Source organism: Neofelis nebulosa, chromosome 6 (assembly GCF_028018385.1).
Source record: "Neofelis nebulosa isolate mNeoNeb1 chromosome 6, mNeoNeb1.pri, whole genome shotgun sequence".
Lineage (NCBI taxonomy): Eukaryota > Metazoa > Chordata > Mammalia > Carnivora > Felidae > Neofelis > Neofelis nebulosa.
In genome coordinates, this window is record NC_080787.1 from 136,473,481 (window position 1) to 136,486,027 (window position 12,547).

Below are 12,547 nucleotides of genomic sequence, written 5' to 3' on the forward strand. Positions count from 1 at the left end.
TAACTTAGCAATTGCTATAAAAAGCCCATGCATACTATAGACTCCTTAATGAAATTAATCACAGCTTTGGTCGTCCAGGAGTAGAATGTTATTGTCAACATGACAGTGGAGCTGCAGTAATCCAGCTTCAGTTCCTGATTAATGAGGTTAGTGAATTGCTTTAATCTGTCCTACTTATATATGAAATAGGGGCACATCTGGTCTTTCAGATTTGTTGCATGCATTCATATTTAAATATTTGTACAAAAGTGAATTTCTTAAAGATCAGAGCTAATAGCAGTTCACTTTATGGCATCATCATGGGAAGTTACATAAATAATGTAAGATGTTTCTCAAGACAGTGTTGCAAATAGAATGGAATAAGGTGCTACATTTAAGTTTTATTTCATGGATATTGAAAGTTATGTAACGTTAAAATCTGTATTAAAAAACTGTTTTTAGAGATTGAGTTTATTATAAACGACAAAATGTGCTTCTCTAATAAATTGTTTGAAATATAACCAGGAAACGAAAATCCATTAGAAACTGGTTATTGTCCAAAATTCTTGTTTTGTCACTTACTCGTTCAAGTAATTGATGCTGCCTTTCTTTTTGATGGAGTATAAAGTTAGGAAGGAGCTCAGGAAACAAATACTATTTTATCAGCAGTGTAGACAGCATGCTTGCAGGTTTTAAAAAAAGTTTTTGCCATGACATGGAGCTGGAGAGTATAATGCTAAGTGAAATAAGTCAGAGAAAGAGAAATAACATATGATTTCACTCATATGTGGAAGTTAAGAAACAAATGAGCAAAAGGAATAGAAAGAGACAAATCAAGAAACAGACTCTTAATTATAGAGAACAAAGTGATGGTTATCAGAGGGGAGAAGGGTGTGTAGGGATGGGGGACAGGTGATGCGCATTAAGGAGCGCACTTGTCCTGATGAGCACCAGCTGAGGTATGGGAGTGTTGAATCACTATGTTGTACACCTAAAACTAATATAACACTGTATGTTAACTAACTGGAATTTTAAAAAGAATAATAAAAAGTTAAAAAATTAAAAATATGAGCAACACTGAGAATGATGTTTATTGTATGCAGTGATGGGCAGGAAAAACTGGTCATAAGAAATTACTCCAGAAAAGTCTCCTCTATCTTCAGATGTGGTGATAGTCTGTGGACGTTCTTTTTGCCCTCATGTCCTTAGGTTCCGTGGAATAAATTCTTAAATATATATGAGTGGAAAAAAACAATACTTGATACCTCTAACCTTATGTAAAATGTTTTTATTTATATCAGAATATTAATGTGCAACTGTTTAGGCTTTTCAGGGTCAGAAGTGTAATTTAAAAACTTCAGTGTTCTGTGTAGAATTGTGTAATAGGTATTGTAAAATGTTAAAGTACAAAAGAAATCATAATATAGAAAGTTGTGGAACCCTGTTAGGAGGACTCAAGATTAGTTTCCTGTTTTTAAAACACTTTTGTTATGAAATAATTCTATTAGCAGTTAGTTTCAAAATAAAGAGGTCCTGTGTGTACTCCACCCAGCTTCCCCCAATAGTAACATTATGTATAACAGTAGTAAGATCTCAAACCAGCAAAATAACGTCCATATACTACTATTAGCTAGACTATAGACCTTATTTAGATTTCACCACCAGGTTTCTACATGCACTCGTGTGTGTGTGTGTGTGTGTGTGGTTCTGTGCAGTTTTATGACACATATAGATTTGTGTAATGACCACCTTGAACAAGATACAGATCAGTTTCATCATCATAAAGAAATTCCCTAAGGCTACCCTTTTGTAATTGTGCCCCTTCCTGCTCTCAGTCCCTAATCCCTGGCAACCATTAACCTGTTCTCCATCTTTATACTTGTGTTAAGATTATTTCTTAAGGCTGTACATGAACCAGGGCACCTGGGTGGCTCAGTTTAGTGTCTTAATTTCGGCTCAGGTCATGATCTCACTGTGAGTTTGAGACCTGTGTCAGGCTCTGTGCAGACAGCACAAAGCCTGCTTGAGATTCTCTCTATCCCTCTCTCTCTGCCCCTCCCCTGCTCACTTGCTTTCTCTCTCTCTCAAAATAAACATTAAAAAAAGAAGCTGTACATGAACCAATGTAAATAACATATTGCAGATTACCTATACACCTAAATTTTAGAAATCTTAAGTAGTTTATGTTGTCATTTGTATTACAGGGTTCTTTTTAATAGGAGTCATCATAGAGTTCTTGGATGTGACTTTTTATTTTACATGCTCGAATGTTACTTTTTGAGTACTTGAAGGTGATGTTACTGTTTTAAAAATGCTTTTCAAAATATGAATATTTAAATGAGGTTAGATATGGAAATCTGATCATTGAGAGTAGGCATTTGCTTTTGTTTTTAGTAAACCATATATATAGGTAAAGGAGCCATCAGAGGAGGTAGTCAAGCTGTTACTGCCATTTTGGCTCTACATCTCTTCTTGAGATTTCAAAACGGTGTGTACATCATGAGAGAGAAGTTGACATGCTGTGAAACTATGGTGGAAATAAGAATGAAGAGTACAGATCTTTGATACTCTGAATCCTTTGAGTTTCACTGCTTCAAAATGATGTATTTTTTATATATTTTTGTTTATCTTTTTTTTTTTTTTTTTTTAGGGAGAGAGGGAGAAAGCGTGAGTGGGAGAGAGGAACAGAGGGAAAGAGAGAGAGAATCCTGAGCAGTTCCGTGCCCAGTGTGGTATCTGACACAGGGCTTGATCCTACTACCCTGGGATCATGATCTGAGCTGAAATCAAGAGTCGGGTACTCACCCAGCTGAGCCACTAGGCATCCCTGCTTCAAAGTGATATTAGACAAGACGGTGCTTTCTAGTGAAAGGGAGAGTGTGTGGACTTTATTTCTGCTTACTGGTAGTCATGTAGCAGTAGGAATTACACAATAGAGTAGCCTCCATAGAATTGCGAAAGGGGAAAGGCCTTGGAGAGATGATTTAATGTAAATTTTGCCTTTAGAGCTATTTTAATCCTCTCTGATAAATGAGAAACTCTTAAGTTAAAAAAGGAGATTTTAAAATTTCTCATAATAACCTAAATGATTAGAACTGCAAATCCTTTTTGAAATTAACATAAATTCTTCATATTACATTTTTTAAAATTTATTCTGTCAGTAGAGATGAAAAGTATCTGACTCTTTTGAGGAAAACATGCGCATGTCTTAATAAATCAGCCTCAGTCCAGAGATTCTTAATCCTGTTCACACATCAGAATCACCTCTGAAGACTTTTATAAATACACAGAGGTCCTTGCTCTGAAAATTCTGGTTTGTCAGGTCACGGGTGAGACTGAGCTTCCTGTGTGATTCTCACCTAGGACCAGAGATTTTCTTCTCCATGCTTAACAGGATTTAATACTATCAGATATTTTAACTTTCTAAATTGGTTGATTGTTCAACCCTTTAAATATTGAAGTTAGAGTGTGCTAAATGGTATCTTTATTTTCTGTATCATTCTAGTAGTAGAATTAGGATCTAGGCATAGTACATTCAGAAGAATTTGTCTTAAGCCAAATAAAATATGAAGGTTCCTTCATATTGTATTTTTCTTTTACCCAAGGAAGATGTACGGTAGTGGTCAAGCCACCCAAATAGTCTGACCTCTAATTTTATATAGCTAGTTATCAACCTTAATATCCAACTAGATTCTAGTATGCTTGTAGTGTATAAGATACGAAATTATACTTTACTGAAGTTAAAACATTTCTTACACATCCATATACATGTAACACACCGTTTTACACCTGCTGTTTAGAATTTGGGTGAGGCAAATATTTCTCTAAACTAAACCTATTGGCAGAAAGTTTTGAAGTCTGGGAAGATTTTTTTTGGCAGCTCTTTAGTAGCTTTAGTGTTTGCAAAATATATTCTGTGTAAAATGTATTACATTTTATTTTTAAGGGAGCTCTCGTGAGTGCCTTGGCTGATGACACCTTACATTTATGGAATTTACGTCAAAAGAGACCTGCCATTTTACATTCACTTAAATTTTGCAGAGAAAGGTAAGAATTCTTTGTTATCCTATATATGATATTTGTTATTCTATTTTGAAATGTTTTCTTTGAATTTTATTCTTTGATTTTATTTTTTTGTGATAGACTTTATGCACAATCTAAAAAATAATTCAAAAACTTCAAAGGATATACAATAAAAAGCAAGTTTCCTTCCTTTCCAGACCCATTTCCCTCTCCAGAGACACCACATAAATTTGTTTTGTGTCCTTCTAGAAATACTTAGTCTGTGCATGTAGGCAAAAATCTCTGTATATAGCTCCTTTTTTTTTTTTTTTTTTTTTTGCATAAAAGGGAAGGCATTATATATTCCTTCTATAATTTGTGTTCACGCAATAATATATCTGATTGTTAACTATTGGATACAGGCCAGCCTTCCTTTGTTATTTTCACAACAGCATGATATTCCATTGTATGGAAGTACCCTAATTTAGTCAGTCTTCATCAATGGACATTTATATCCTTTTCGGTCTGCTGTTCGTTTCCTCTGCTGTGTTGTGATGTTATGTTACATATATGTCTTCATCCATTTATTCAAGTCTATCTGTGAGGTAAATTCGTAGAAGTATAACAGTTTGGTCACAGAAATCTCGTATATGACTTGTGAGCTTTGTGCTATGATTAGTAAGACCTTGTTTTTTACTTTCTTAATTCCGGTATAATGAACACACAGTGTTATGTTAGTTTTCAGTGTACAATATGGTGATTCAACACTTACGTACATTGTTCAGTACTCATCATAAGTGTACTCTTAATCCTCTTTCACTTACTTTACCCATTCCCTCACCCACCTCCCCTCTGGTAACCATCAGTTCTCTATAGTTAAGAGTCTGGTTTTTTGGTCTTTTGTTCATTTGTTTTGTTTCTCAAATTTAACATGTAAGTGAAATCATATGGTATTTGTCTTTCTCTGACTCATTTCACTTAGCATTATACCTTCTAGATCCATCCATGTCGTTGCAAGTGGCAAGATTTCATTCCTTTTTATGTCCCAGTAATATTCTACTGTATATTAGACCTTTTCCGTCCTAATTTGATTAAAAATTCTCCCATATTTTATTTTTTTTTAATTTGTAAAATTTATTTAGTTTGAGAGGAATAGAGAGAACACGTGTGAGTGGGGGAAAGGGAGAGACAGAATCCCAAGCAGGCTCCATGCTGTCAGTGCAGAGCCAACTTGGGGCTCAATTCCATGAACTGTGAAATCATGACATGAGCCAAAATCAAGAGTTGGATGCTTAACCAACTGAGCCACCCAGGAGCCCCTCCCATATTTTCTTATAATGCTCTTAAAGTTACATTTTTGTGCTAAATCTTTAATTCATCTAGAACTTACTTCAGCATGAAATAAGAGTAAAAAATATAGCCCCCCCATTGCTTATGAGATATATTTTTTGATGTATATATAAAAATGTGTGTGTGTGTGTGTGTGTGTGTGTGTGTGTGTGTGTGTGCGCGCACTCATAAGCAGGAGCAGATGTGAATATATATGTATATGTGCCAAAGTTAAGAAATCTGGGTCTATGTAGTATCTAAATGCAGTGAGGTTAGTGTCTTTAAGGCCCTGTTTTCTGTGAAAGCCAGGCATCAGACTGCCCAGTGCATATCCAAGGATCAGACCATTCCTGCTTTGATAAATGTTGATCTGTTCAGGTTATATAAATAGGTCAATTTGTAAGTCTGGGTTTTTGCCCACGGTGGCCCTCCAAAGTAGGCAAGCTAAAAAGGCTGGTGAGAATATAGCAGTTCAGACTTCTTCAGCCAACACCAAGACCTGTTTACACCGTGTGGTGTTCAGAGACCAGAGTTGGCCGGGATCAGTAGCAAAATTTGCTGTTGGGCTACATCTTGCTTGGGAAGATAGATCATCTTAGTAACTTGGAGTCATGGTTCTGCTTCTTCCAGGAGAGGGACAGAAGTGAAGGAGGAGTTAATGGAAGGAGGGAGGGTGACATAGGGCAGGAAAAGCAAACAGTTAAGGTTCAGTTCTTTTCTACCTGCTAGGAATAGGGCCAGGCTCAACTTGCCAGGCAGAATTCCTTAGTCTCCTTGCCACCTGGATCGCAGGGGGAGTCCTGCATCAACTTCAGATACCATCAAGCAGGTGGAGATAGTGATAGACATCTTAGTGCTAGTGCACATCTTGTCAGTCTCATAGCACCTGCTGGAAATGGAAGTATAGGTCTAGCAGAGTTGCTGTCTTCCTGGTGTGATTTTACCCCCCCCGCCCCGAGGGCATTGGACAATGTCTATAGACCTGTTTTGTCACAGTTAGAGGAGGGAGGGGTGAGCAGTGCTACTCGCTTCTAGTAGATAAAGGCCAGGGATGCTGCCAAATATCTTACAGTGACAAAGCAGTCAGTCCCTCATAACAAAGAGTTTATCTGGTCCAAAATATCAAGAGTGTCAAAGTTAGGAAACTGGACTCTAGCACATCACAGTGATTTCATTTGGTCCATGTAGTGTTGTGATCTGCTACCCACTGGAAGGATGCTGGTGCTACCAGGATGTAGAATTCCAACAGAAGAATGCCTGTGATACCTCAGTGCCAGTGGCCTGTCCATATTTCTCACCGGGACACAGGAATGTAGCAGTATGTGGTCCAAAATCACAAACATATACTGTAGGTTATTATGGTATATCTTCATGCAGAAAGGTCTGAAGTTCAACGGGTTGCAGAATAGTCACAGTCCTATGATGGTCAGGTATGAAGTAAGTCTCTTCAATAGTGCTTCCAGGGATGGTCTCCAAGAAATTCTGGTAAAAGTGGGTAAAGAATGGCGAGTTCGTCTATAAGGTGCCTGTAGGCACAATCTTGACAAACAGAAGGCACCTTTGTGTGAAGTACAAAAAAGGAACCTGTCTTCTTGGTGAATGCAGCCTCACAGAGTCCACCACTACCTTCCTGGGTTGGGTGCTATTATGCAGGGCATATTCTGCACAGTTATATGCGATGGTCCTAAAAGTTACAAATGAAATAAACTGATAGAGTTCCTGGTTTTGAGTTTTGTAATAGTCTTTACCCACCTGACCAGCAGAAATTAGTTGGTCCTGTTCAAAGTTCAACTTCCCCTTGGACTTCATTAGGGCAATACTTGTTCCTTGAATATCCTCTTAGCATGAGATCCTCTAGGATAGCTAGACTTGTATGGCAGCCATTGGACCTAAAATGTTAAGGAATGGGCTTGATGTCTCATGGATGAAGCTACTTCTATTCTCTCAAGGCTGAAGTTCAGATTTCTTCAAGGGGCGGGAAGGAGAGAGGTAGCAATTGGGAGGAGCCTCACTTTCTTCCGTGCTTAGCTACAGATGGGGAGAGGAAGGCACAGTAGAGGTTTCCTCCAGCTCTAGGAACATACCCTTGGTGGCAAGACTTAGCTGCCCCTCAGCCTGAGCTCTCTTTCAGGACTGTAATCTGTACCTGGATGGAAACCTTCTGTTAGAGCACCTGTCTCTAGGTAGGGGAAGAGACAAAATCTTGCCATGCCCTGCTAGTCCTTCCATCTCCCACATTTGTAGGAATCTATCCTTTTTTTTTTTTTTTTTTTTTTTAATTACTTTACATTCCGTTTTTATATCTGTGTCCATCAGGATAGTCTGTCTGGGTTATGCTATAATCTTAATGACTCAAGTCTTAATGACTTAATGCAACAACAATTTATTTTTGCTTATACTATACATCCTCTGTGGGTTTGCTGGAACTCTGTTCCTTTTCATTACCACTATTCCAGAACCTGGCTAAGGAACAGCCGGTCTTTACAACATTGCCAGTCACTATAGGAGGGAGAAAGAGACTGTGGTGATGCATGTGTTGGCTCTTAAAGTTTCTGCCTGGAAATGACACATCTCTTGCACTCTTATTTCATGGGCTGTGGGAATAAGTATCATGGCCATCTCTCATTTCACTCTCATCACCAACAATTTTAAAAAGCAGGAAATCTTGTGAATATTTTTAATGACTACCAGAGTGCTTATTTTTATTCTTGACATCAAAGTACAATAACGAGTCACCTAGTTGGTTTTCTCCTTATTTCACAGTGGATTCGGCCAACTTAATAGTTAAATTACTCCATTTCATTTTTATGCCATTTACGTTTTTACTTTTGAGACTAGGAAAGGTAGAAAACTATGAAAATTTTTATTTAATTTAAGTAACTTTTCATTTCATTTCATTACATTTGTTAAATAAGGTAAACTTTTTATCATAATATTGTTTTATTTTTGTAAGTAAATTTTCTTAATGTAGTAGAAATTTGTGAATATAATGGAAACTAATGTAGTGATTTAAATTATATTTTTTCATAATATGGATTTTTCCAGTTTTGACTTAGAAATTGTGCTAGAATACATGTAAAATTGATTATCGCAACCATTTTTGAGTGTACAGTTCAGTAGTGTTAAGTACATTCACATCTTGTACAACTATGTAATGTGGGTATTTGGATAGAATTTCACTTTTTTGGTATTGAGGAAAATACCAAAAGAAATACCAAAAGAAAAAGAAATTGAGAGTCTCAAGTCTTAGTTTTAACTATATGAAATTGGGCAGATTACTTTATTGCTTTGTGTGTTGGTTTAATGATTTGCAGAAATTTTTCCTCTTTGATCCATGTAATTCTTTATCATTTCTTTTCTCTCATATGTTAAAACAACTTCCTCTTATCCCAATTTATTCTATAGGTAATTATAGAATGCCTGTTATGTGCCAGCTTAATGCTAGCTGCTGAGTGTGCTTTGGTAAACAAGACAGACTTGGGCTTTGCCATTAGGATCTTGGTCAAAGTTAAGACAAGCTTAGCTTCCCAGATAGGCCTGTTAAAATGACATTTGTTCATAGTAAATAAATATGTATCTCAATTCCCGTAAATGATTTTGAGTTGGGGGATAACATAAGCTTATAAATCTCCTCCTTGGTTAGCAACCTACGTATGCTGATTGTCAAGTTTAGTTCTTACCGTACTTGGTTACTTAGCTTCAGATATGATTTTCTCTATCATTGAAAAGCATTGTACCATATTGGTTAAGAGTTCAGACTTTGGGCCAAACTGCCTATGTAGAATCTTAGTGCATAGCTCAGTCACCTATTAACTGTATGAGTTTTGTGATCTGTAAAATGGATAATTATTGTCTCACAAAAGCCCCAAGGTGCATATTATAAAGTTAATACATATAAAATAAGTAATATGTACAAAGCATTTGGAACAGTGCCTTAGAAATCACCTATATTGTTGCTTTTTTTTAAAGGTATTGTATTTACTTAAAGTAATAATTTTGTAACTTGAAGTATCTGCATTAGCTGTACCAGAGATTTGACTTACTAGACAGTCATTATAGAAACAACTAATTGACATTGGAAAATCCTTAGAGCCGATGATATTGGCTCTACATGGCTTTATACATGTAACAGAGAGATTCTTTGGCTTTGGTGGAAAATGAGAATTTGACAAGTAAAATTCTGTCTGGTAGGTTTTTTTGTTTTAATTAGAGTATGTTCCATTTAGCTTCTCTGTTTATTTATTTATTTTAACGAAGTTTAATTGGGAGGAGTTCATGGATTTATAAGCAACTACAACTATCTGTTCTGCTAGTTTTTTATCACCTTGAACATGACCAGTATTCTCAACCATGTTAGAGCAGTTAAAAATATATGAAACATTTTAAGACTGAAGACTAAATTATAGATCTGGGATTTCCTCTTTAAAACCTTCTATTGTCTAATTATTATATCTCTAATAATTATCTCTAATAATTCTGTGTTGTTCATAAAACACTTTCACATAAATTTTATTTAGTCTCTGGGGTCAAGAAAAATTTCCCCAAGTGAAATTTCAAAGAGTAGAATTTTTCTCCATAAATATGTTAGACACCTGAATAGCTGAGTCTTTAATACTGAAATTAATGTATTTCTTTTAAGATATATTTCTTTTATTCTGACACATATCTATTCATTTGTTATTAGATACAAGTACTGGTTTAGAGACTAAAAAAAGCATGCATGCATTCTAATGGTTAGGAAAATGCAATATTCTATGGAATACATTAGTAATAACAAATTTCATCCTAACAGTTATCAATGGTGCATCAGTGTCTAAAGTCCTTAAGAAAATATTTCAGAGATGGAGTAATTTATTCAGATACTAGGACCTCAGTGGAGGAGTTGATGCCTGTAAGGTACTTCAGGAAGTGACTGCTGCTGTAGCATTAGATTTTCTTAGTAGCAAAAAATAAATTATTGTAGAAACAAAAACTGATTTATCCCATTATACTCTTAATTAAAATATTACTTAAATTTGTGCTTTGCATATTCATGAGGCTTATAATTTGCTCAGTATAAACATGAACAGGGCATAGCTGTAAAAGAATATTTGGCTAGCTACCAGCCCTTAAAATATCTGTACAGGTCTTCCAAAGATTTTGAATTAATTCACTGCACATACTGAATAAGAAAAAAAAAAATAATCATATTGCAACACATTAGAAATCTAGAATTATAGTTTTTGTAGTAATTGTGTCATATTGGCAAAATATTTCTCTTTTAAGTAGCTTAATGAAAAGTGTACAAGCATTAGAAATAAGAGTGATTTTGTGTGATGAAATTGAGGACTAGAACACAGTAATGGAATGGAATGCAGGCTGTTAGGAAGCCTGACAGAGGGTCTGCTATTCTGGACCTAATTCTAATCCAGGAAAGAGAATTGCTTGGAGTTCTGTGGAAGTGATGAGTCATCTCAGGGATTATTAGAGAACCATGTCCTGAGACAAAATTTAAAAAGAAAAAAGGAAACTGTCAGTGTTTATTTAGAGGGAAGATGATTGTGATTTGATGACCTTGAGACTGTAAAAGGAAAGATGGTCAGGAAGTGTTGGATAGCTTCCTAGAAGAAAATTATCCATAACTAAGAAATTCTGACAAGGAAGTTCAGAGAGACATCCAAAGAGACTGGTCTAGTTACATAAGGGCCTTATGTATTCAGGTATGAAAAGATTGTATGGAAGGAGGGGGACACATAATCAAAGGTGAATATAAGAATAATTTATCTCTCTTAATGGGCAAAATGACCTAAGGCTTGTGAAAAATAATAAAGACAAAATAATGAATGAAAACAGTTTACTTTTTATGTTGAGGGCAAGAAAGCTAGGTAGATTAATGATTGGTACAGTCGGGGCATATATTATTCCTCTAACTGTATTCATGTAATACTGGCTCAGACAAATTATGTCTTAGACTGCTAAAAAAGGTTGGCTCCTGTGCCATTATTGATTGGCCTAGGAGGAATATAGAGTGGGAACAGTGCTTTAAATTTGGAAATGAAAAAAATACACTTTAGAAGGTGAATGATGTTCAGTTCAGCAAACATTGGGTGCATTCTGTGTGCTAGGTATTGGGATAAGAAAGATGAATAAAATGCTTGAATAGCTTACATCAGAGCCCAGACATATAATAAGTATGACATAATGTGGATAAATGTCATTTTAGAAGTTTATGTTAAAAACCTAGGATAGAATAACTAATTCAGTCTTTCAACTTAAAGATATACTGACTTCTTTTAAGACAGAAGTCAGTGATCAGGACAATGCAGACTAAAACCAACCAGATTATCACTACACATCCATCAGAAGGGCTAAAACGTTGGCTTGGATGAGACGCTATCAGAACTTTGCATATTCTGCTGGAAGTGTTAAGTTTTAGTCACTTCAGAAAAATGTTTTTGCAGTATTCACAAATTCCATAACCCAACAGTTCCTGTCCTAAACATATATGTGGGGTAGACAGAATTTTAAAATGGGTCCCAAGATTTCTGCCCCCTCATGTCCACACACCAACTTCTAGTTATTTATACAAACACTACTTAACTCTAGGTGAAGGTTTTTTGTAGATGTCATTGAGGTCCCAATTAATTGACCTAATGATAGAGCAGTTATTCTCAGCAAACCTGATTTAGTTAACTGAGCCTTTAAAAAGGACTGGATTCTTCCTGGCACAGGGTTCAGGGCATGACAGGGATTCAGTGCAAGGGATATTGAGTCCTACAACCACGAGACTGATTTCTACTAGCAACCTGCTAGAGCTTTAGAGCGGATTCTTCCCAGAACCTCCAGAAGGGGACACAGGAATGTCTCCTTGCTGATGTTTGGATTTCAGCCTTCTGAGTCTGAATGGAGGCTATGAGTCATGCAGTGCCTGGACATCTGACCTATAGAAACAGAGAATAAATGAGTGTTTTCTTAGGTATTAATTTTGTGGTAATTTGTTACACAGCAATAAAAAAAAAAAAAAAAAAACTAATACAGATTTTGGTACCTAGAAGTGAGGTGCTGCTGTAGCACATACCTAAAAATGTGGAAATTGCTTTGGAACTGGGCAGTGAATAGAGGTTGAAAAAAACTGAGGAATGTGATAGAAGTCGAAATTGCATTGAGTAGGCTGTAGGGCTCTAGACTTGGAGACTACTGCCAATGAGGACATAGAAGGGAGAGAGGAACATCTTTATGGAAACTGGATGAAGTGGTT

General features: G+C 36.1%; 1 protein-coding gene across 7 annotated transcripts in view; it reads left to right on the forward strand.

Moving 5' to 3' along the window:
- STXBP5 (syntaxin binding protein 5) overlaps positions 1–12,547 on the forward strand; it is a 170,711-nt gene that overhangs the window by 26,607 nt on the left and 131,557 nt on the right. For all 7 annotated transcript variants that reach the window (XM_058735568.1, XM_058735570.1, XM_058735571.1 and 4 more), the window contains exons 3-4: positions 65–146; positions 3,926–4,026. In XM_058735568.1, coding sequence (XP_058591551.1) covers positions 65–146; positions 3,926–4,026 — 183 coding nt within the window. The remainder of the gene's footprint in view (positions 1–64; positions 147–3,925; positions 4,027–12,547) is intronic.